General features: G+C 39.6%; 2 protein-coding genes across 6 annotated transcripts in view; both read right to left on the bottom strand.

Moving 5' to 3' along the window:
* Positions 1 to 1738: 1738 nt before the first annotated feature.
* Positions 1739 to 19005, bottom strand: LOC107672382 (neuroligin-3-like). 2 transcript variants are annotated; one of them, XM_016465542.1, is made up of 8 exons: positions 18846 to 19005; positions 13517 to 14222; positions 12033 to 12086; positions 11170 to 11325; positions 9611 to 9796; positions 5995 to 6119; positions 3968 to 4635; positions 1739 to 3237 (listed from the first exon to the last, which is right to left on the bottom strand). In XM_016465542.1, exons 2-8 carry the CDS (start codon positions 13980 to 13982, stop codon positions 2355 to 2357), a joined length of 2538 nt encoding a protein of 845 aa, XP_016321028.1. In that variant the 5' UTR covers positions 13983 to 14222; positions 18846 to 19005; the 3' UTR covers positions 1739 to 2354. The 2 variants fall into 2 exon arrangements, with proteins under 2 accessions (XP_016321028.1, XP_016321037.1); XM_016465551.1 differs by lacking the exon at positions 18846 to 19005 and adding an exon at positions 17746 to 17786.
* A 1028-nt stretch (positions 19006 to 20033) lies between these two features.
* The window catches only part of LOC107672342 (glutamate receptor 3-like), a 47868-nt gene continuing 42109 nt past the window's right edge, over positions 20034 to 25792 (bottom strand). For 3 of the 4 annotated variants that reach the window (XM_016465491.1, XM_016465500.1, XM_016465506.1), the window contains 2 exons: positions 22828 to 23075; positions 20034 to 21469 (listed from right to left, as the gene is read on the bottom strand). In XM_016465491.1, the coding sequence (XP_016320977.1) occupies positions 22830 to 23075 (246 nt within the window). In that variant the 3' untranslated portion in view covers positions 20034 to 21469; positions 22828 to 22829. Of the gene's footprint in view, positions 21470 to 22827; positions 23076 to 25792 lie in introns of those variants that run through there. The other variant, XM_016465522.1, reaches the window with a different exon arrangement.

Genomic DNA, 25792 nt, shown 5'->3' with positions numbered 1-25792 from the left:
TTGGATGGGTTAAATGCAGAGCACTAATTCCGAGTATGGGTCACCATACTTGGCCATATGTCACATGTCACGTCATGTCACGTATCTCAGGGGATACATCGCCCTTTTAGGGGTATAAATCAAGATATAAAAACATATAGTGCCTATATATACTCTGTGATTTTGTGGCTTGTGTTTTAGAAAATCAAATCTTTTTGTAATCTTGACAAAACACATATGGTTCAAAACTAAACATGCATAAAAAACCTTCATATTCATGACATGTGTCATGTCATGATTATGTAGGTGTCATGTCAGTCTTATGCACACCCCTTCAAGTAAAGTGTTACCAATGCTTTCACTTCAGCAATAATCTGCTATGTGTCTTCTTTAAAATGAGACCAACCTTAGGTCTGTATTAGGTCTGCATTGATAAACAAGTGTTCTATTTTCAGTTAATTTATACCCCCAAACTGGCAACATATCCTGTGGGATACAAACATTAAAATCAAAACTAAAAGTCATGTTTTGAAAAAAATGATCAAGCTGTATTATTTGTGTCCCAATAAGATGGAAAATAGCAATACATTAATTTTCTGATGTCTCTTTATGACCTTGCCATTTTCAAAAACTTCAGTCTGCAGACTCCAAATCAATCCTGATAAACGAGAAGCAGGGATTTTAGGCAAACTCAATATTTACTGCAAATTTGAGGCAGAAATGTACAGAGTATAAAAGAACAGACTTCTGCAAGCCGTTGTACTGACAGACCTGAGCACACAGGTCACCCTCGTCCAGCTGAGACACGCTTCTGCTTTCCGACTCCACGCATTCATTTGCCATCGTGTTTCCTCTTCAAAGTCCAGATGAACTCAAATAGTTGTAAATACTTTAAGTTCTTTTTATAAAGCTGTTGAACGTCCACACAAACACGTTAACAGACAAACTTTCTGCTGGTTACCAAGGAAACTGTATCGCAAATTTGGCACAAAAATCATGGCAGGGGTGGTTAGCATGGGTAACATGGAGAATCTAACCATCTGGCAGGATATGACACCATGATTACACGACCGTATCCCCTGTGCAAACTCTGTGCAGCTCCATAGTAAACACGATATGATAGAACGACCTTCATCAGAGAAGCCCTGTGTTCAGTACAAATCACCACATTCATGTTTTATAGAAAAGATTAACATCGTAAGTTCTCAGCAAAGCCTGTATGTCCTATCACGGCGCGAGTGATGTAATAGCACAGCATGAGTGATGTCATAGTACTGCATGAGTGACGTCATATCACTGATAAATACAGAAAAAGAAACGCAATGCTTTCAAATTGAGTTCGAACATCTTCACAAAACATATGAAACAAGCTCAGATACAATACAGATTTAAAATGATCGAAAAGCATTTTCACAAAATGATAACATTTAGCAAGACACAAATTATTTTAAAGATGCTTAACTTGAAAATTGTACACATCCGCTCTCTCGCGCTCATGAATAATCGTCGCACGCATTCTGCTCTTTAAAATACTCAGTGTGATCCGTCAACTAAATTAATAGATTACACCAAAAGTAAAATGCACCCGTTCACAGAGAGAAAAGGGGGAAAGAAAGAAATAAAGAGAGAGAGAGAGAGAGAGAGAGAAAGAGAGAGAGAAAGAGAGAGATGTGGTATAAAATAGTACTTCTTTGTGATTATAAAGAAAGAAAACAAATTTAGGATTCAAAATCAATCGGGCTTCAAATGACCTTCCTTGCTATGGATATAATCTGAGCTTAAAAACGATTAGAAAAAAAATAAAAAATTCTGACACATTCAAAAAAGCTGTCTGTACATTGACGTTAATATATGTTATACTGTACAATAGCCATTAATATGTTTGTTATTACAGGTTATTATTATTACATATCTTAGAATAAGTGCTTGGTTGGTTCGTAATGGTGAACCACTGATGGGACTCCAGCGCCCCCTACTGTTCTTGCGGATCAGACCACCTGCGGGGGCTTTAAGAGTCTTGCTGCACCACCTAGAGGCGGCAGCGGTACTACAACTGCTCCATTTTCCCATCTTACTCCAAAGAGAAGTTTCTTAACTGCTCATATAACGTGAAAGCTGACAAAAGTCAGACGCGTATGAAGCAGTGCGTTCATACTGAGCCGAACTGTTTATGTTAGCGCACTTCCTTCTGCTTTATACTGATGGGCCATACTGATTCATTCTAGATGATTGTGCTCATGTTATGTATTGGGTTCACCTGCTAGTATACTTTTGAATACTGGTGAACAGTTTGCACCGGTTTGATCTGGTTTACAGTAATAAGGATTCGTGGGATGTGAGTGTTGCGTGTCGGCGTGTGGAGTTTCTGTTGCATGTTATACGCGTGTTGTGGAGTGTGGGTGAGGCAGGCTGGTGGAGTTGTATCCGTGTGTGAAAGTGTTGTAAGGGTGCATGCTGGGATACCCCATCAAAGAATTGGGCGACATGGTAATGGTGTTGGGCGTCATTGTAACACTATTGGGCGTCAAGGTGACCGTGTTGGGTGTCATCGTGCCGCTATTCGGCGTCATTGCGACAGAACTGGGCGTCATGAGCGGGATGTCATCCGGCGAGCGGCGGAGCGTGAGGGCATAATCCCGCGGAGATGATGCTGGGGTCAAACGGAGAGGGTCGCACAGGGACACCTCCTCCAGGTTACCCCCTGAGATGGAGGTGGGCGTGTAGCTGAGGTCATTGGGCGGGGTCTGGCGCTGGGAGGCGGGCTGAGGGGGCGTGTCCTGACGGCTCCGTTTGTCCTTGCGGTAGTAGAGCGCAGCGAAGGCCAGGACGTTGAGAAAGAGAAGCGAAGCTCCGACGGCGATCGTGACGCTCAGCTCTGTGGAGTAATCGCGTGGGTTTGCGATGACCAGCGGCCCACTGCGTGCTGTGGACTGGGGGGTCTGTTTACCAGGGGTACGAGCCTTGTTGCCCCCCGGGCGAGGTGTGGCACTGTGGGAACTGTGTGTGGTTAGAAGAGGTGGGACCCGTGTGGTGGTGGATGTGTAGTGGAACATGTCATGCAGGTTGTACAGGTGAGGTACCAGATGTTTCCAGAAGGCCACTTTAGTAGCTCGATAATGATCCCGAACGCGAGGCTTCAGCCCAATATGCAGATATAGCTGATCATGAGGACTGTACTTGGCCCATGTCACTTCTTCAAAACGGTTTGCCTTGGTGTGGATGAACTTAGTGTCCTGAGGAACTGGCTTGTTCGGATCCCTAAAAAACATTCAGATACACACACACGCAAAAAAGAAAAAAAAAAAAAGAGTTAATTAATTACATCTGAACTATATAAACAGTGTTACTTTTTTTCTAAATTTGAAAATTAATTTATATTCCCTCATGCCATATTAATTCTTTGTATTCCTTCTTGCTTTGACTGAAATTGCATTTAATTTAGTCAGCAAAATTAACATTTAAGCTGATGAAAGTGTATCAAACTGTAAAAGCACATACAAAATGTGAACATCAATGTGAAAACCATCCCTTTTGTGAGCTAATGTATTTGCACGTATGTGTTTAATCTACAGGTGCACTGTTTATAATGCCTCTTTATTGCCACCAGAGGGCACTGTTTCATTGAGTTAAATGTTGATGCCCTGATTTACATTGAAATTTACTTACATCACTGCTCCTCCCACAATTTCTGCTATGCTTCCTGTGACCGACTTCAAGGTCACAGTGACTGTTCACTAATTTACCAGTCACACCTGTTTTATCATTATCTGGAGGCTGGGTAGGATGGGAGCTACTTGTATTAAGACAAAATGCATTATTATGCCATTAAATGCCATAATTAATTATGGCATTGCAAAACTGATTATAGAGTGTCATGAATAAATAATATTTTAGTCCACTCATAATGTTTTGCTTTGTGTTGCTATTTTGCATATTGTTTTGCAAAAATGTATCGCTAGTGCCGTTTATAGAGGGTGTTCTAATTTACCCGGTCTTTGCAAAGTTGGTCCAGTAGGTCATGACGACGGCACTCAGCATGATATCATTGCGGGAGAAGTTGCAGGGGAAGAGTTCCGTCGGACCAATAAGTGGAATGCCAAACACATAGGGCAGCTCATCGCCGTGTGCGGCATCCGCCCATGGAGGCTTCATGGGGCTCTGGCAGTGATGGTAGAATGCATAGAAGAAGGTCGGAGAACCGTAACGTGCATGCAGGTCAGCCGTCACCACAGCTGGCTCCACCCACTGGTGATCCGTAAACATGGCCACGAGGGTTTTACGACGGGTTTCGGGATTGTCTCGATCAGCCCAGTCTGTGTACATGAACTTTATGGTTTCTCTGAGAGTGTCCTTCCCTTCTGGATAACCGTAGAGACCGTCTACAAAATCGGATACCGTGAAGTCAAAATCCGAGCCAGAAACTCCGCCCTCTTCTGGTTCCACCACGCCCTCTACAAAGCGGAATCCCTCCCCCTGGTTAACGCCCAACATGATGTCATAGTTAAGGAACTCGCCCTGCTCCATGAGCACTTCAGGGTCATCTGGGATGAGGTCACCATCAATGACAGGGCCAAAGGCCACATGGAAGCGTGCTGGCTGAATTTCCTGCTCCACCAGCTCCCTGTAGCTACGCTTCTGCATGCAGAGGACCAGATCCTGCATAAAACACACACACATGCAACCATGTTACATGTTACATCTGCCTCCATGCCTACACTGGTAAAAACTGCTAGTCATAAATAGGTAGACACTAAAATTGAATTAAATAATAAAATATGTTTTATTAACCAAAACACTGGGAACCAAAAACAATGCCTTAAAGGGTTAGTTCACCCAAAAAGCTGACCTCATACGTCATCCGCCCGGAGCTGCTTCCAGTGTACAACAGTGAGCGCAAGCTAGATTAAAGTGATTATTACGTTTTGAATATGGATATTTTTCTTACAAAAATGCATCGATTCGCTACAGGAAGCCTTTGTTCACCCCCCGGAGCGTGTGAGACATTTTTTTTATGGATGGGCGCTTTTTATTTAACTTCTTTTGGACTGAAGCAATGCAACACCAGCTGAGTGGCATTAAACAGCTTGAAAGATCAAAGACAATTTTTTATATAACTCCAACTGGATTCGTCTGAAAGAAGAAAGTCATATACACCTAGGATGACTTGAGGGTGAGAAATTTATGGGCTAATTTTCAGTTTTGGGTGAACTAACCCTTTAACCTTATCCTAAGCGGGTGTGAGAAATTAAAAATATACCTGCTCTAGTACTACTAAATTTGTGTTCATGACTTTGTGTTCAATTTATATACTTCCATTTATATCTTTGCAAACACAGGAGAAGAGAAACACAGGCACATGCAGAGAACTTATGCATTCTGCTTCATACGAACGTTTTGTGTCTTTGACCTGCAAGGAAATTTGACCAATCAAAGATTTAAATGTCAAAGATTTATTTTTTTTTAAATAAACGAATGCTTTTATTTAGCAAGGATACATTATATTTATCAAAAGTGACAGTGAAGACATTTATAATGTTACAAAATATTATTTTAAGTGTTTCTTTTGATCTTTAATTTCATCAAAGAATCCTGATTGAAAAAATGGTTTATCATAGGAATAAATTACATTTTGAAATATATTAAAATAGAAAACACTTATTTTAAAATGTAATATGACACAAGATTACTGTTTACTTATGTTTGATCAAATAAAGGTGAGCATAAGAGACTTCTTTCAAAAACTGAACAGAAATTTTGAAACTGAAATTTAAAAAAAATTCTGAACAGTATTTTCTCATTTTAAGTGTATTTATTTTTTGTAATTTGTGATCCTGTTTGTTGCAATGTCCGAAGATATTTCACATACTCTACATAGTCTAGTGTCAAAGCAACTGTATGGTGTGTTATGGCTTTTATGTGCATCTTATTTGACAACGTTATACACAAAATACCCACAACTGCATTATTTCTTTATAATAACTCACAATACTCATAAAATTCCAAGAAACATCTTACTTGGGTGTCAAGGACATTACAGCCAACGCGTTCCGCAAGGAGACGTGTGTATTTCACAGGCTGATAGTTCACTGACCAACTGGACAGTGCTGAGCCACTCTGAATGATTGCTCTGTGAAACAAACCTAGAGAGGGAACACAGAATGTCAGAAGAAAATAAAACAGTAAATGTCATGCCAATATTCCAGATCAGCAATTATATTAGTATTGTATCCTCAAAGGGCAGAGTTGCAGTATCTTCATCTGTCATGAAAGAAGGGTCCATCCACATCCTGGGCTTTCTAAGAGACTCACTAATGTCTTCTCTATGTGACCCTCACAACCTTCAGCCAAATCATTATATATTTCTCATCCATTTTTAAATAAGATGTTTTTAAGATAGTGTCAGCACATGTTGGACAGATCATTTCTTCTTACATCTGAGGAACAATCTGTTAGGTTCAATGTTAGAAATTAACTTTTTTTTTCTTTTATTAAGGGGGCACTTGATCTCCTCTTTGCTTTTATGCAAAGAAATGCTCCAGCTATATCCATTGTGGCTACTGATTAATTTTGTCTAAGAAAAACTCTATATTCAATTAACAGTTTTGTATTCAGTTTGATAATATAAGATCAGTGGACTTGAGCTTCAACCCACGATATTCAACTCCCATCTGGTCGGTGCTGAGCATTTTTTTTATCATTTAATACTTCACATTCAACTATCACCCCTGAGGCATTGAATACAGATATCTGAAAGTGATGATGTCTACAGAGACACTAATCCCAAACTTGATAGGCCTAGAATACAATATCATGACCACCAATATCATCAGATGTTCTCCGCAAAGCACGAATCATGAGTCATCACCATTGTGGCCTTGAGCAAGACACTTCTACACACAGATTGCTCCAGCAGGACTGCTGTAATGAACTCATGTCATGACTCTATGGTGGCATTGTATGAAAGTCGTGTAAACAAGTTCCACCAACCTTGATCATGGGATTAAAGGGCACCTATTATGCAAAATTCACTTTATAGCATTTAAAAGCAGCATTCAAGTAAGAAATGTCTTATTAAAGCTATTGAAGTTATTCAGTCCAGAGCAGTGAGTGATTTTCTGTTTTTTATTTTATTGTTTGGGTCATATTAACAGCACAGACAGCAGTATAGGTACTGTATATTACGCTGCTGTCACTTAATACACAGATCTAATATAAACGTGATTTCATTCTGGCTGTTTCCTAAACAGACATAACCGACTGTGTTTTTGTAACTTATGTGTGTTTTTAACATAAACTTGTGTAGTTGACAGTTTAAGCGCAGTAAGACAGGAAAGAGAACTTAGTTTAGTACTCACATGCCGTGTGACAGCCACTTTCTGTGCGCGTGCTTCGGGTGTGTGCACTCAGAATAGCGTGTATCAAGTTTAAACTGATATGGTTTAAAATGCATGATTTCAGCATGACAGACATGATAATCAAAACCAAACACATGTATTTAGCAGAGTATCTGAGGTACCAGCTGCAAAGGCCAGCCCTATTCTGGAAAAGGGGGCGGGGAGCAGCAGCTCATTTACATTTAAAGAGACATGCACAAAAACAATGCGTTTCTGCTTCACTCAAAATAGGCATTTTTAAAATGATATAATAAATGATCTGTGGGGTATTTTGAGCTGAAATTCACAGACACATTCTGGTGACACCTGAGACTTATTACATCTTGTAATAAGGGGCATAACAGGTGCCCTTTAAAGCATTCCAGTTCTATTCAGTTCTACCATATCATTTCCGCCAAGACAACCCTTCCATAACCAGCACATGCATCTCTGACTCGTGCAAATTACTCTACAACGAAACAGTGGAGAAACAACTTCAACAGCTACATCCTACTGGGATGCCCTACTGGGTGTAAAACATGCCCACCACCCACCAGATGGGAGCTGAATTTTTCATGAATTTCAGAGGGGGAAACTCTATTATTATCAGCTATTATCAAACTAAATACAAAAAGTCCTAGATTAGGGGTTTTCATCTTTTTTTGCCAATGACCCAAATATATATATATATATATATATATAATGTTCAAAAAAATACATTTAGTGCCTAATGTGTAATCTTTGCACATTTGAAACTGAATTTCCTCTATTGCTGTCATGTAGAAAATATTGTTTTATTCAGTCCAATGTTCCATCGTACAGAATGAAACAGAATCCACATCAATATGCAGATTTATCCTTGTCTGCAGAAGAGCTTTTCTAGTGAACAGTAAAATTGATTTTTAATTGTTTCAAGTCATACTGTATATTTCACTCCGCCTGGAACAGTGAGAATAATTTTAAGAGAACTTAAATCCTAATGACTTAGTATCAGTGTATCTCAGAAAGCACAGCTAAAAAGATGATGAGGGGAAAGAGAACTCTGAGGCTCGAGGAAGAGGATGTAGCTTGAGTCCAATCATTTTGAACATCTACATAAATGATACAACAGCAGTGGCAGTGCAGTCCGCCACCCCTGACCTCACTCTATACACACTGAAATCAAATGTCTGCTCAACGGGGATGACCTGGTTCTGCGGTCCACACAAAAAAGGAATGTGGTGGAGATGCTCACTGCTGAAGCGGTAATTGCAAAAATGGATAGTGACAGTCAATTTGGACAAAACCAGAGCTATGGTTTTCCATAAGAAACAGGTTTTCTGGGAAATGGATAGCAGTTGTGGTGGTGGTACAATACACAACCACCTAGAATCTTACTATTTAAATAAGTGCACCTGGGTTTTATTCTGGGTGTAAATGCATTCATTCGGTTAGAAAGAGCTATAAAATTATATGGCATGCACAAAATCACAGTTTTCTAAAATATATGTACCAGCAAATGCATGGATAAAATGGATAATCTGATCATAAAACTACCATATGGCTATGAAATAGAGGAAGCAGCTGCAAATTTTAAAAACGGACATAAAGAGGGAGAAACACAAAACAGTGAGACAAAGGGAAAGAGATGTTATCAATACTCTACGGTGAAACAAAACGATGATGTAGGATCAATATCCCTGCAGGTGTGTGTGATTGGCTCTGATCTCTTTGAAACACACTTTGCACACACGCCTTGCAGTGACAGATACACCTACACACACTCGAGGCCCACAACAGAGGGATAAGACTGATGAGGCAAGAGATGAGTTACCATGGTTACAGCAGAGATTACCGTGGTAACGGAAACTGGGATGTGACAGTGGTCATGGTTGCAGAGGCAGCTGTCTCAGCAGTTACGGACTGCAAAAATACACTGTACGTGCCTTACAGAGACACACCTTTAATTGACTACCATAAGGCGTTACATAGGGTATAATTAAATAAGTGTAATTATAGAAAATTACTTAATTACCAGCGAGCAGGAAATTGTTTTTACATTTTTTTCCAAACAATTCATTCATTATGTATGCATAATTAATATTTTCAGTACGGTTTTTATATCAAAGTGCACTCGCTGTCACGTCCCTCTGTTTCAACACATTTCACGATCTGAATATAAATGCTCGGAACAGCACTGAAGAGAACATCACTGCATCTGTGACATCATATGTTTATATGGTGAATTAAAATATAATTTGAGGTGTGTGATCTCTAACCTTCAGAATGGTGTGAAAGAGTGAGCAAACTGACGCAGGACGCTCCGATTCCTGAGCCAAACACGGTCACGCGGCCCGGATCACCGCCGAAATATCCAATATTCTTGTTGATCCAGCGGAGAGCTTGAATTTGATCCAAGAGACCATAATTCCCTTTAGCGGCCTGGTCACCGGTGCTTAAAAACCCTGAGAGAAAGATACAGGACAGAAAGATTTGACAAAATGGTTCTGACTACTCATCAATGATCTTGAGAGTGAAACTTTCAAGAACATCTCTGTTTTTGGCAGCTGAAAATAGGAAGAATTTACTGCAGTTCAAAGAAACAGAACCACTCATGAGATTGTGGGCATCATTTTTTTTTTTGTAATGATGCATAACAAATCGTTGAACCTGAAGTAAATATGGCCTCACAACTTCATGAAAATGGCTGGAAATCTCAGGAAAATACTGTAGCTGCAAGGGGGTTTATATCAAATGAAAGCTGTTCATTACAAATTCTCATTATTTCAGTGGGAGTTGTTCAGTTACAGTATGTAGTGCGCATATAGGGCAGATCGGCTCTGGGTGTAACCATGTTAACTGCTGTATTTCTGCTGTTCTATTAGCGCAACCTGCTGTCAGATAATAAGCTTGCACTTTTATTCAGCCCGTCTGCTGATTTTATTCAGATGAATGTGGAAATCAGACCAAATTTTTACGCAGCAAACATGCAGTGCTGTTTATCTTGCTCCTCTTCTATGCACCAGACTGACAGTGCCGCACTGCTTTAACACAAAGGTGGGGGGTGGCGTAGTAAGCGTATAGGGCCGATGGGCTCTGTGAAGGTTTGACATGTACTAGCAGGGGCTAACTGGGCCATGCTAACAAGTCAAAACTAGACCAACCAAAACTAGACACCTGTAAAATTTGGGACATATTTGTGCAACAGGTACAAAAAAAGTTTTGACGACGAGTTTATCTAACTGTAGTAAAGTCAGGCACTGGGAAAACCAGTTTTAGTTCTTCAAACATACAGTACATTTATTTCATTCAGTGGTTATATTGCAACTGACAAGCCATCAGTGATGGTAAACATAAGGTGATGCAGCTTGTTCTCTATCAGAGATGATTGTTGTTTTATAGGGTTCAGCTTTGCTGTTTTATCAGAGTATTTTTCAGAGCTTCTTCATCTCCTAAAGATGGAAGCATTCCTCAATTCCGCTCTCTTTCTTTCATCGTAGGTGATTTTGTCTGAGTAGGAACGCTGCATTGTTTTGATGCTGTAGTCACTGAGATTAAACAGAATCAGAGCTCTTTAGAAAAGCAGCACACTAACAGCACTCTCTCTGAATGTGACTGTAATGGTCAGATCTGCTCCCCAAAGCATTTATAAAACATTATTGAGGTCTTCTAAAGACTTGGTTGCTTTTATAATGGCTGACATGTTGCATTTGGAGTCACAGTATCTTTCCTTGCACGTTGATCTTTGCTGTACTTGTTAATATTCATAAATCTCTTATATTTAAGCTTGATAAACCAAATTTCATTGTAGGAAAACCCTTTCCCTTATGGTACGTACCTAATATCCCCACCCTGTAGTTGAGGGTTATGACGATGACATTGCCGTAGCTGGCCAGCACACTACCGTCCATAATGTTCCCCGTGCCCTCCATGTACGAGCCACCATGAATAAACAGCATCACAGGACGTGGGTCATCTCGAGAATCCCTTAGCCCTGCATTCACACACACACACACACACACACACACACACACACACATACAGAAGTGCACAAAAACATGAGGCTCTCTGCGTTCTGAAGTGTTTTTCACAGCTGTTCAAAATCTCCACAGAGATCTTCTGCACCACTGACAGACTTCAGCTTTAAATAATCTATTTAACTCCTCATCACTCAGAACACAAGTGACTAAAAATAACAACGTAACCAGCCGAGACTTTCTTTAAATTACTCCATTTCTCTGAGTTTCATTTATTATAACGATTATAGTCATCTCATGGTGAAGTGTTGTCTTCAAATGCAAAGTTCACAAATAACAGTGTAGGCAAGTGAATAATGTCGCTTCATCAGATGGATTTGCAAATGATTATAAGCTTGAATTACTGCTTAAACTTTAAAAAGAAAAAGCATCTTAATGTAGTAATGGGACTGCACTTGAAATACTATACAGTATATAAAATAACTTTACATTTACAGTAGTAGTGGTTGATAATATGGGCATTTCATCACACTGACGCTGATATCTAGAAAACCATCCAAACCAGATGCTGGACCACCTTATAAAACCATCCTGAAAATGATGCAACATTGTGTAAATATCATCCAGATTATTCTCTCTTGCATTAACCACGACGGGATAAAAAATGAATAGGAAAAACATTAAAAATTAATTCATCTGAAAGAATGATGAAAACAGGACATACCATCATCCTCCGAACGCTCTGTGTCAGCTGACATGTCACCCGTTCTCTTTGTACCTAGAGAGAGAGGGATGATAAATTAGAAGAGCAGAAAGTAGACCGCAGAGAAACATGTGGGTGTGTTTGTGTGTGTTGGGGATTGTGGGTAAGTGCGGGATATATAAAAGCTCAGTGGACTCCTCTCTAAATTACTGTGTGATACCAACAGGGGTTCACTTTCCCACTCCGAACCCTGCAATAATAAAGCTTTCAGCATTTTACCAGGAGCAATTCACTATTTCCTTTAAATGAGGCCAAACAGTGCTCTCAACGTTCACTCCAGAGGACACAGATGCTGCTTCAGTTCAACTTAAAGACTGCAAGGAAAGCACACAGTTGAATCTGGCCATGGGCCCTGAACTTGACTTCAGAGAAGCTTCTGATGTTGCTTAGAAATGCTGAGAAACACGGGAAATGAGAGGATGTGCGGGGGACTGTAGTGTTCACAGAGCTCCAGTGGAATATTTTTTGTTTTATTTTCGACATCCAACATTACAACCAAAATTCTGTCTTGGTGCATTATGTGTGTTGCAGTGTTGGGTAAGATTTGAAACTGAAGCTTGCCAAGATTCAGACTACTATCTATAGTAGGCAAACTACAGTCAAGCAACACTACCATTTTTTTAAAGAAATTAATACTTCTATTCATCAAATATGCATTGAATTATCAAAAGTGACAGTAAAGACTTGCATTGTTACAAAAGAGTTGTATTTAAAATAAATCTTAATAAAAATGATCAAGGTTTCCACAAAAATAGTAACAATTCTTTTTAACATTGATAATAACACAAAATATTTTTGAGCACCAAATAAGCCCATCAGAATGTTTTCAAGATGAAATGCATTGCTGTCACAGAAAAATATTATTGTTTTAAATTGTGCACTGTGTACTAACATGAACACAATTAACAAATGTTAAATGCTGTAAGAATATGTTGAGCATTGATAGTTCATATTAGTTTATGCATTTGTTATGCATAACAAATGAGACCTTATTGTAGCGTTACCCAAGTTACTAACAAGAGTAACTAACAAAACATTGTTTGATTTTTCTTTTACATAAGCAAGAGGATATTTTAAAGAAATCTACACTAAAAACAACAAAAAGCTATCCTAACTTATATAACAGCTTTGACAGCTTTTAAATAAATATTCTGCAATAAAAAGATCTTAAATGCAACATAGCAATTGAATTGGTGATCTGTTCAGTCTGAATGAACAGATTGCCTCGAAGGAATATTGCAATAAACAAACTGAATATTCTAAAAACAATTAAAGTATTATTAAAATAGAAAAATATAGTTCCTTACAAACCCTCAAGTGGTGAGTAAAAAAAACCTTAGCATATTTACAGTAAGAAACCATTGGAGTAACCAAGAACCAAAACCAGTGGTGTTCTGTATACGAATGAAGGAATGTGTATGTGTGCATTTTGCATGTGTACTCACCGCTTTGTGTGGGTATGTATATATTAAGGTATAGGCAGTCCTCACTCTGCTCCTGCAGGTACGTAGCGACCGTGTCAAGGTTGTAGGTGGCCCAGACAGGCATCATGATGTCGGGCACTGCGTTGTGAATGGTCTGCGGGCAGACGGGAGAGAAGCGGGTGGCGTTCCGTACGCCGGACCAGGCCGATGGAGCGTCGGGCGGCATAAAGCGCTTCTCTCCTACAGGTGGGGCAGCGTAAGGCACACCCAGGTACTGATCCACAGGGCCCAGACCCTCCGTAGCCACAGCCACCCGCATCCCCCTTAGTCTGCCAAGTGCTGTGTTTACTGTGGGCTGGTAGGTCAGTGCTGTTGCCATGGAGACTGACCACATCAACCAAACAAGAAGCCAACACAGTGCAAAGTTCAGAGGTCGGCAGAGCAGGTGGGTAAGCGGCAGATAAGTTGCTGACTGTGCGTGCCACATGGTCCCTCTTAACAGCACACACGTTCACACTGATAAATCTCTGTCTGTAGCTCAATGATGCTCTCTGCTTTGACTCAATCACTCTCTAGCGCTCAAAAACAAACACGCGCCACACACTCAGGCAGATCCAGTGGGCATCTCCACAGCCAGGTGTGCACCACCAAGTGCTCCATATCGGTTGATGATTTCAGCAGGTGAAGCTGTTCATTTTTCCAGCATGCAGATCCTTTCAGCACAAACCTGAAATACACAAACATGATGTAAGAGCCAGAACCTCTCAACACCAGACATATACACATTTTGGTCAGAATATGAACCATATTAATAATCCCTCAGAAAACAAATCATACAGTGGCCCCAAAAAGAGACACCTAATGTCAAACTTAAAATGCATGAATGGCATAGCATTAGATAAATGAAGATCAATCCAAGTGGCATTTATTTTAAGGAAAGGCAACGCAAGCAGACCTTTTTTAAGCATAAAAAGAAGTTGAAATTAACTTTATAATGCAAAACCATGTAAACAAAACAAACATTATAAAACAATAGGTATCATGTTCAAAATGTATTTAGGATTTCTGGTTGTCAAACATCAGTGGAACCAACACATTCTCATGGCAATTTGTAACTATTTTACTCTTTGTCAAATTGGTGGCTAATTTGACCTTCATGCTTCAGAAAAAAACAAACAAACAAACGAAAAAACTTATGCTTTCATACATTCGCATTGTACAAATTCAAAATTGCCACCTTGTACATTTTTGCATGAGATTTGGTTTGTGGAACATAATCAAAGTTATGATAAACGACAGCTGAGTGAATGTGAGGGAAACTGACTCCATATAGAGTATCTATAAAAATGTACCTTGTGTTGGTTCCAAAAATATAAAAAATTTAAAGAATGGCAAATTCTGTAAAAAGACATTTTTACAGCATATTTTTGTAACATTTATGATACAAACAATTTCTATTTCAAATAAATGCTGTTCTTTCGAACTTTCAATTCATCTTCCTGAAAAATATTGAAATAAAAGATTTTTCCACAAAAATATTAAACAGCAAGCCTATTTTTAACATTGATAACAATAAGAAATGTTTTTCGAGCACCAAATAAGCATATTAGAATGATTTCTGAAAGATCATGTGACACTGTGACTGGAGTAATTATGCTGAAAATTCAGCTTTGCATCATAAAAATGCATTTTAAACTATATTAAGATATAAAACAGTTATTTTAATTTTAAATAATATTAAGATAAAAAATAAGATATTATATTACGTGTTTGTATTACATGTTAATAAGATAAAAATATTACATGTTTTACTGTATTTTTGATGAAACATAAGAGACAAAAATGATATCAACCCCAAACTTTTGAACAGTAGTGTGTACATGAACTCATGTGGGAGAGGAAGCAAGCAGGGACACTCACACACACACAGTTTGCGGTTCATATCTCATTCACACATGCACTAAGTGACAAGTAGAGACTCTTTAACCCTGCACCCTTGCACAGCTCTAGCTCTGTGGGTTCAGTCTCATGAGAGATCAGACATGGACAGCAGGTGGATCTCATGTCTTCTGAGGGGAGGAGCTTAAGTCAAATAGTGCAGTGCTTGTCTTCAGAATGCATGTTGTGCGAGTGGATCAATATTCAACGCTTCAGCCACAAACACGCAGAGCAGTTGCTTTATCTGAAATCAATGTGCGTGCATGACGCTGTGGGATGGCAGCATGTAGAGCCGATGGGCTGAAACCCACAGCATTCATTAACCTGCACTGCAGTGATGAGGACCAACCACAAAACAAGAGTTCACATCTATATCCTTTAAAAAAAAAACTGGCCAAAGATCAGACCTGGAGGTCTGACAGTCTAAACTGATGCACCACTGTATCATTTAGAGGGCTCAAATTCTGAAATCTCATGAACATTCAATAAAAATGATATGAAATCTATATGTAACAACAAATCTGACGGTTAAGATAAAACAGAATTGTGCATTGCATAATTGCGCGTTCTCTTTATCCAGGGCAGTTACCGTGTCTCAGATTGAAACTTTAAATTTGCTAGCTGAAGACATGTTGCATTGGTGTGAAGTCATGTATGAAGAAACATGGAGCATTTTATGCGCAGTATTTCATAGGCCACTAATTCAGAAGTTAAATGAAAGATGTACCATATATGAAACATGGCCACAGTGTTCATTTCATTCATTATTATTAATCATTACCAACTTGTAATCTGTGAAAAGTGCCAACATTTTATCACTAAATGTATCGTTCTGTTCTGCTGATACTTAAGCCGTAACATTTTTAAAGAAAAACTTGGTGACATCAGGCTCAATAATCCCCTTTTTCTTAACTCACTGCCCCTGAAGCACTGTTTACAGAACATGCAAATACTAAATCTGTAAGCCTTCCAAAAGCTTTGACAGAAACACACATTTTCTGGGTAAAAAACAAACAAAATTGCAACCATTTACAGCCTGAGACGTAAACAAATTAAATTATCCAATCAAGATTTAAAGAATTCTGTATCAGATCTTTTATCTCGGAGACATTAAATAAAATTATCCCAAAAAAAAATAAAAAATAAAAAATAAATATATATATATATATATATATATATTTATATATATATAAACCCTACAAATTACATTCCAGGAACATTAAAAACAGTGTTCTTAAAACAAATGCATTAAATGCTCCAAAGCACTATGCAATGCAAAATCATTAACAACTTCAAGCACAGAACCTCAAAACCTTGATATCTGCCTTGGCACTCTCAGAGGTGTGAAACGACTTTCGTACACAGTGCTGTATAACGCTGGAGTGTTGAGCAGGTGCTAGCTTATATGACCTATTTTATGTGATTGCATTTCCTGTAAATTAATCTCTAGAACCGCAAACAATACAAAAACACAAAATAAAAAATCCCATGCAAAATGGGATAGAAACTAACTGAACAAAACCTAACCAAAGCCAGCTGCCATGCAGATGTCATCCCATTATGCAATACGTTTTGAACTCTGGAAAGTATTTTGAATTAAGGTACACCAGACCTTCAGAAATAAACGCTGGTCAAGCTTAGGCATTAAAACCATAGATTTCAACTTGACTAATTAATTACGTAATAACAAGAACAATTTTAACATGCTGATTCTGAGTGCCTAGAAATAAGCCTATATTTCCATCTTTAACAATGCTAAACAAATGAAGTCATCCGATATATTATTACATATATTATGGCGTGACATGTAGTAGGCCTATAGCATGGACCAGCCCTTTAGTTATTTTACGGATCTTTTACTGTGTGTTCATTCTTGTCGCTGTCCGTGGTGCTGAAGAGAACCGCTACCTGTAGAATATCACCATATACAAACAAACCTTCTCCAGCATTCCTGTAATTGATTTTTAGCATTGGGTTCCTCCATCCCTCTAATGTGGGTCAGTTAATCTGAACCGTGCAGGCCCATCGAGAGAATACTGGGAGTCCGTTTATTCCAGTGCCCATTTTCCAGCGCGCCTGAATCAGGTCAGCCGTACAGGCTAATGATGCGTTTCAAGATTGGGGTCCCTGATATTTATCCCACATATCTATGCGAGAAAAGGTAGCTTTCATTGAATTGGCGAATTCGGCTCTATTTATGTTAAACTGGTGCTATTCGGGTTTAATGATACAGTGTATAGGCTACCGCTTCTTTTCTGCATTCACTAGGAACGGGGTGCGCATGTGTATGCGTGTGTGTTCCCCGGACTCACGACAGGGACGGTGAAAGAGACTACCATACGAGAGATGAATACCAATAGTCTTGTCCCTCTTCCTCCTCCTCCTCCTCCTCCGTAGCTCCGACTGAACGGTGCAGTGGCGGGATGGCGCGCAGATAATAAACTATGCGGGGGCATTTCATTACGAAAACACTTGCGACGCTCAATATTCACTTCGCATACGATAACAAATAGCTCTTGAAAATGTACCCAGTGTGTCACGACCCTTCCCTCGCCTAAACGCCTAATACCAGTGTTTTGCATCGTAAACGTACAACATAGCGCCTTTGGATACGCGCACTCACTCACTAACCGAGCCAACAGATCGGTAAAATCTCCATGACAACTTGGACTCGGGTACGGGTCTCGCTTCGGTCTCGCGCTGCCGTTACCTTTCCAACAGGTGACGAACTGCAGCTTTAATTCACGCGCACGGCGCCCGTGATTAATATATCAGCGTGTATTGAGCACGCGGAGAACGACTCGACCCCCGAGTGTCCCTCTCGCAGACGGGCCTGTAGATCCGCTAAATAACGGTGCTGGAACAGCTTGAGGTGTTTTCAAACAGATGCGAATAATTTGATGTGGTCTGGCATAGAGTAGAAGTACAAAGCCGACTGTTTACGGCCATCTAATGACTATGATTAACGAGATCCCACAGCCCAGATGCAGCAGCAAACCATGGCTTTGAGGTTATTCGAATGATAATTCTCTTCCTCTCTCTCTGCTCCCCCTCTTACGATTGCGAGTTTTCACGCTGCAGACGAGAGAACGAAAACGGCGTTAAAATTAAATCAAATAAAAAAGATAAACATTTCCCTTTCAAAACCTCATCCTTTTATCGTATCTATTTCCCATATACAAGCAATGCGGCGCATTCATCAGACCAGCGTTCATTGTTCAATCAGAACGCGTTCCACATCCGCTCATACACAATCCAATTTACGCTTTTTTCATAACTACCCATATTTTTTTATCACCAGCATCGGAAAATTGCTCTTATTACTCGGGATTGTTCGTTCTCGCCGCTGCCTGATATTGAGAAGCGACGGCACGCATCAGATCAGCCATAAATAAGAAGATTTTGGGCTCACCTGCCGATTCGCTCAGCCGGTATCGCATCCGAGCTTGCGCTGTAATAATCTCATATCTCGTCGTTCCCACCATCCAACATGCCACCTTTTTCCACCGTCGAGCCGCGTGAACGGCGCTCGGCTCTTCTTGCGTTTTTCTTATTTTCAATTAACGTCAATCTCCCCGGGTCTATTTTAAGCGCGCGCGCTGTGAGTGGTCGCGGACGCAAGGTCAGGAGCGCCCACTGCCACGCGCGTTGCCAGGCAACCGGAGGGACACGAACGAGCTCACAAACCGGCAGCAAAACAAAATAAATAAGTCAACAAGGCGGACATAGACAGCAAAAGCTCGTCTCATCCAAACCAGACATGCAGCGTATAAATTAAAACACGACTGAGTAATGAGCGCGTTGTGGCATTGGAGGGGTGTGGTGGGTGCATCACCATTTATTATCGGAATAAAAATCGTATGGACAGTTTGCATAACTGCTGCAGTGAGCATCAAGCCAGACACTGTCCTTTCAACGTTTGCGTTTATGCATGTGTTGTTTTTTTACAGTCCAAACAAACACCCCATAATCTACACTTGTACTACAGACACAGTCCTTCTGAAGGTCTCAATGGACCAATAATGATTCTATGGATAGAAACAGCAACCCTCTGGTGACCAGCCACACTAATGATAAGCCTTTAGGAATCAAGCAGCACTGGTTATGAAGCTCTAAAAACAGTTGCAGTGAAGCACTTTACCATTAATCTCTTTCTACGCAAACCTGTTTAACTGTCAGCTGCTGCTATGCTGCATGTACAACATTTACATGCACAGCAGACGCTTATTTGCTCAGCAGGTGGCTTGTATTGCATTTGTGACGAGGATTATTCGTGAGTGAGTTATTATAAATATGACCATCTCTTCATTCAGAGCTTTTGACATGATCTCATGGTCTTTTGGTAGTTTAGTGGAACATGTCAGTCAGCTGTGTAGCTGTCAGACGTGATAAAAGATGACAAAATTAAGATGACTTAAGGTGTTTTTTTGACGTTAAAATACCTTCTACCAAACTAATCTGCACAGACAACAAGTAAGGCAATCCTACACGGAAATTCCCTGAAAAATCAATGACAAATGAGAACGTTTGAGATGAGAACACGTATACTTGTGTACAAATTCACAGATGAAATGACACATTAGTCAGTAGAACTTTGTCTTAAATCTGTCTTTATTTACAAAATATACTTAAATGTTTAAGAGTTGGATGCAGTCATGCAAAGGAACAGATTATTGTTTTCCTCAGGATGTATCTTGACCATTTCATAATTTTCTATTCTTTTTTATTAACAGGGCATGGAGGAGGAGAGGGGGAGCAGAAGCTGGGGCACGAGAAGAGGAGGCTTTATTGAGGGAAAGGCTGTTTTCATCCTTACTGTACATGCTCAGTTCACTTAGAAAATCAAACAGAAGTCAGTTTTAGAAAATCTTCAAAATAAATATGCATTTTACCATCTAAACAAATGTTAAGAATTTAAATAGACTTTATCAGCATTTATAAAATCAAAGATCTGTGTTTTCTCTCTTTTTCATCAGTTTAACAGTTCATATTTTATCTCGGTGACAATCACAGTTTATTAAAGTATTTTAAAACAAAAACGTAATTACAAACTATTAAACATTTTGTTGTTTCCTAAGCCTGACCTTAAAAAGAACTGATCTAAACAGAAAACTGATTATGATTTTTTTTTGTTGTTGTTGTTGCTGCTGATGTTATATCAATGTGCTGTCACTATTTATTTCCTATGTTTCATAATAAAGTATTCTGGCAAATAAATTCAGAATCTTAAACTCTTGTTGGGTTTATAGTACAGAACGGAGAGAAATATTCTCTCTCTCTCGCTCTCTCTCACACACACACAAACTCACTCACTGACTGAATTCCCTCCCACTACAGTAAATACGCTATGATTAGAACTCTAAATAAAATGCAAATTGTGAAAGGGAACCAATATTGACATTATTTCTCTGATGCCATAATGTATCTGAAATTATTATTGACATTATTCATAACAATTATGTTAATGAGGACACAGAATCACAGCACAAACTTTAAATGAATAAGCAGAATTCTTCAAAAATGTCATACAATTTGCATAAAATGTTTGTCTGCAGACACTAGTGAGAGTTGTCATGGAGACAAGCTGGCTGTCACTCATTAAACACTGTCAGCGCTGATCATGAGATCAACCAAATCAAACCTCTTATCACTGTGTGTCTATCTCTCTCTCCCTCCTTTTCCGTCTTTCCCTCTCAAAATAAGAATAAATTGAAATATGGTTTTATACCCAGCACCCAGCAGGACATCTCCAGGACTTTGGTGAGATGTCTGCATGATTTGATGTTTTGCCACTGGTTCAGTAAGGCACTGAGAGAGGGCGATCGGGTGGCTGGCTGGCTGTTTGGTCCATCCGATAGTCTGTCGCGTGATTATTGGTTCAGGTTGTGGTCAGAGCCGAGAAGACAAGTGTTCTGGTGAGATGAGTTTTGGTTGGGTGCTTGTCCACTTTCTAAAGGGAATCGCAGTCGACTCAAAGAGAAGGAGAGTCTATCCCATGCCACATACCACATGATCAGCAAGGGACAGGCTTTCAATCTGAGAATAAGAAAAGAGAGCAGCCCGACCCATTTGAGACTTGCAGACAGATATGCTCTTTTGACAATAACAGAATAATTCACTCAGACAAAAGGCAAATCAACAAAGCGCTGATCTAAATGCAGAAAGTCTGAAGAGATGGAGTCCCTGATTCATGGTAAAAAAGTTAAAGCTGCTGTAAATTCCACCTGACTAAAAGCGTGGTCAAATTAGCACAATTTCAGCAACCATTGTCTGCTGTCAATAGTGTAGTGGTGTATGACACACAGCTCACGGGGAAGTAACTTTCAAGCAGCTTTCAAGCAATTTCACTTGACCAACTTAAAGCAGATGCAAAGTCTGCGTGAGGAATTATTTCACCCTTAAGCCATATTCCTGATCGCATGGATTCCTATTGAAAATTTGCAGAACAAATGTGACTGCATCTTAAAGTGTTGAATTAGAGACCACCTCTATCCCTGACAGTTTGACAGGCGCCCTGAAGTTTTATGATTGCATTCAAGTTTTATGATTTTGTTACTGGTTACAAATAGCTCATGTTACATAGTCACTACTTACTGTCTAGTTATTTATGTTGTATATTGTTACTCTTTTAAATAAGTGAGTATTTATTTTATATACACTATCATTCGTAAGTTTAAGGTCAGTACAACATTTTTTATACCAAATACATCCTGTTCCTTTGAACTTTAAATTCATAAAAGAATCCTGAAAAAATATCACGGTTTTCACAAAAATATTAAGCAGAACAATAGTTTTCAACACTGATAATCAGAAAGTCTGCATATTAATATGATTTCTGAAGGATCATGTGACAGTGATGACTGAAGTAATGGCTGCTGAAAATTCAGCTTTGCAATCACAGGAGTAAATTACATCTAAAACATGTTCAAATAGAAATATAGACAATATATCAAAATATATCACTGTTTTGACTATTTACGATCAAATAAAAGCAGCCATGGCGAGTATAAGAGACGTCATTTAAAAAATCTTGCCAACCTCAAACTTTTGAGGCATTTTAAAAAGCAACAATTCCCAAATCTGCTGTCTGGCTAACATTACTGGGCCACACTCAGATTCTTGTTTCTTTTATGTTTACAAAGCCTAGGGCAGGTACAGAGACAAGTGTGATTTCTCAGAACAACTCTTTTAGTGATATCTGTCAAATAGCAGGGACAGTTCATAAGTGTTATTCTAAAAAAACAGCAGCTTTAACACAGTGACTAACACAACTTCACTTACCTCAGAACTGAACACCAACTCTGATCTCATCAGAAGTAGACCTCTCATCATTAATACATTTTTCTTTAGAAATGGTATTACTAACAAACATTCAAAACACACAGAAAACGAACCATTATATTTTGATGCTCTCTGTTCCGTAGACGTTATAGCCCTCTCTGTATGTGGTGAAACTCTGCGCGGTGGACGGAGGAGCTGGTTTGAAGTTCTGGGCATTTTTGGCGAGTTTGAGGCGTTTGGTCTCCTGGTGCGACTTATAGCAGAACTCCACCAGAGCCACAGTCATGGCCAGACCCAGACCCCCCACCAGGATATAGAACACGCCAGCCACGTTACTGAGACTCAGCGCGCTGGTCTTATCCTGCAGGAGGGAGACACAGTTAGTACAGAAGTAGTGTACTTGGATGCAAACCAAACTATGATATAATAATTGACAAAATAAAACATGCATTACCAACATGCACTCTTTCACACTCACACACACAGCAGCGTATCGTCACTTTCGCTCTTTGTGCACCAGGGTTTGCACGACAAGTCAATTCACTGGGTCTGTGTCGACTAGTCATGGTTCAAATGGCTTCAGATGTGCTAGTTCTATATGCTTCTGACAGCAGGAGGATCATTTCTCCGTCAATAAACTGCGTTTCTGTGTAGGTACTTGCTGTTAGCTTTGTATAATAAGCTATAATGGCAAAAAATGCTCGAAATTACAATGCTTGAATTAATTAACTTTCTCGCTAGTCTATAAACAGCTTATATTGAAGCCAGTCTGCCAAAATGACAGCTTGTGGAATATGTCACTTGATGACATAATAGTGTGGCTAAACACCACCTCAGCTGAAGATGATCAACGCCTGTTTCTACATCACTGCCTGTTTAGCCCCGCCCACCAATTGGCGCATGCAGTATAAATAACGAGAATGGCAAATGCAGGTTTACACAGAAACCAAATGATAAAGATGGCTCCAAAGACAACAAGACGCTGTGCAGTGCCAAGTTGTGGAAACAGTCTTTGCATTGCCTTCCTTCTGATCCCAACGTTAGAAAAGAGTGGATGAACTTTATTTTTAATGATGTTCCAGACCGCATCAGTAAGAATTTGGTCCTGTGTTCACTTAATTTTACTGCGGATTCATTTACAAACAAAGCACAATTTGACACAGGATTTTCAGAAAGATTGAAAATAAAAGATGATGCTGTGCCGGCTATATTGGATCCGACAGTAATGTCGCACCAGACAAGGTACCTAAAATGACTCCATTGCATTGTTGTGAAATCCCCCTTTTTGGCCCTTTATTTTTAAGCGTATGCTCAAATATACTGGAAATGATTCAAATCAACACAGAGTAGTTTACTTTCAGAAAGCATGTTATAAGTGCTGCAGAATTCTGAGATTCATTTAATTGCAAGCCAAACTGATCCAAAGTTATTGCAAACTGCTCTGAAACTAAGTGAACTTAAATTAAGTGGAGCTCAAAGGCTGACAGAAACCATAAGCGACTGAGACATGACTGCGTTTTTGTAGAACCTAAAAGAACCTGATTCAGCCGAGTGGACTTTCTGTGCACTCTGAAACTCTCCATTAATGCAGAATTAGACTTGCCAGAGACGGCAAAGACTGCTGTTGTTGAATCATATGAATACGGTAAACAGTGATCCGCTGACTAGTCGACCACTTTCCACTTAGTAAAAATGAGAAGCCGTGCAAGCCCTATTACACACATACTGCACGTAATTTGCTTGGAGGGAAAGAAGATGAGCTAAATAAAAAGGGGTACTTGAGGGGTGTATTCAAAAGGGCATCAAATCAATATGAGATGTGCCCAGAGGTCAAAGGTTAATGTATTAAAAGCTCAGGCAGCTCAAGAGAGGAAGAAATTATTCCCTCTCTCCTCTCATACCTTCTTCACTCTATTGGCACACACCAAAACACACACACACACACACACACACACACACACAGAGCCAGATCTGAGCCTCTCGCCCCCTCTAGAGGTGAAGTTGGGTCAGTACAGAAACATGACAAATAAGCTGCCATCAGAGAGCTACAGTCGGATCCTCTGGCTTCTTCGGTCTGCCATCTTAACAGAGGAAGTGAGGAAGAGGAGAAGGAGGGGTAAGAATATTGATGTTACTATGGCAATTCCCCTCTCTGAACTACTTCTGCAAGCTTCACAGCCTTCAAAACTCATTAACAGACACCTGCATGCGACCAACGCCACACCTCAAAACACAGACAAGCCTCAACAGGACTGGGTTCTGCTGCTGTGACCGCCAGCCTGACACTCTGACACACACAAACACGGTCTGTCTTCACTAAAAGCCTGCGAAAGGGCAGCATAGAAACAGAGGACTGGGAGTGTAGCATTACTGTTTTGAATGCAAAGCCTGAGACCTGTTTTTGAATACGGTTACAGGCTCATATAGTCAGTGGTATAGCCTCTGCTGTGCACATGCTTATGGGACATGTTTTCAGAGTTAATTAACTTTCTTATCAGACTGGATTACACAGAGAATTGTAATAAAACAATTGTATTTTATGCTCATTAACTAGAGTCTCCAGGCAAACACTTTCCTGCACATGGTCTCTATTAAACCGATGCCAATGGCCAATAAGGGAAAGCAGTCCTTCAACAGGGGGAGCTGTGCAGTTTCATCAACTCGGTCAGGAATTAAACTAAAATCACCAAGGATATGTCCCAGGTGACTTAAGCAGATTTTATCCATCTTCAAATAATATAACGCATTCAGACTCCTACTTACTCCCTATATTAGCATTACACAATGCATCAATTAGAAATACTTTGTAAATGACTGTGCTTCTTTTATATTTTCATTCTGATGATTAATGTCTATGAAGGTTGCCTAGAGACGATTTATGCACAAATCAGTAAACACAACAGCAATATTGCGAACGAGGCCGTGTCACAGCAGCAGAAGAGAAAAAATCTAATGAAATACTTAATTGTTACGAATGCTTGCTACAAGATACTGTTATGTAACCCTTAATTACTACATCATTAAAATAATGAATTATTGTGGGGTGAATAAATTCATGTGTGTGGGGGGGGGGGGGCG

Source organism: Sinocyclocheilus anshuiensis, unplaced genomic scaffold (assembly GCF_001515605.1).
Source record: "Sinocyclocheilus anshuiensis isolate Anshui unplaced genomic scaffold, SAMN03320099.WGS_v1.1 scaffold681, whole genome shotgun sequence".
Taxonomy (NCBI): Eukaryota; Metazoa; Chordata; class Actinopteri; order Cypriniformes; family Cyprinidae; genus Sinocyclocheilus; species Sinocyclocheilus anshuiensis.
This window is presented reverse-complemented; position numbering and strand designations above follow the sequence as displayed.

Excerpts from the sequence above, each read along its gene's own strand:
- LOC107672382 (XM_016465542.1), bottom strand. The coding sequence starts at position 13,982 with ATGTGGCACGCACAGTCAGCAACTTATCTGCCGCTTACCCACCTGCTC. Across the intron at positions 12,087-13,516 it reads ATACATACCCACACAAAGCG|GTACAAAGAGAACGGGTGAC; the intron begins GTGAGTACACAT and ends CTCTCTCTCTAG. Across the intron at positions 11,326-12,032 it reads AGAGCGTTCGGAGGATGATG|GGCTAAGGGATTCTCGAGAT; the intron begins GTATGTCCTGTT and ends GTGTGAATGCAG.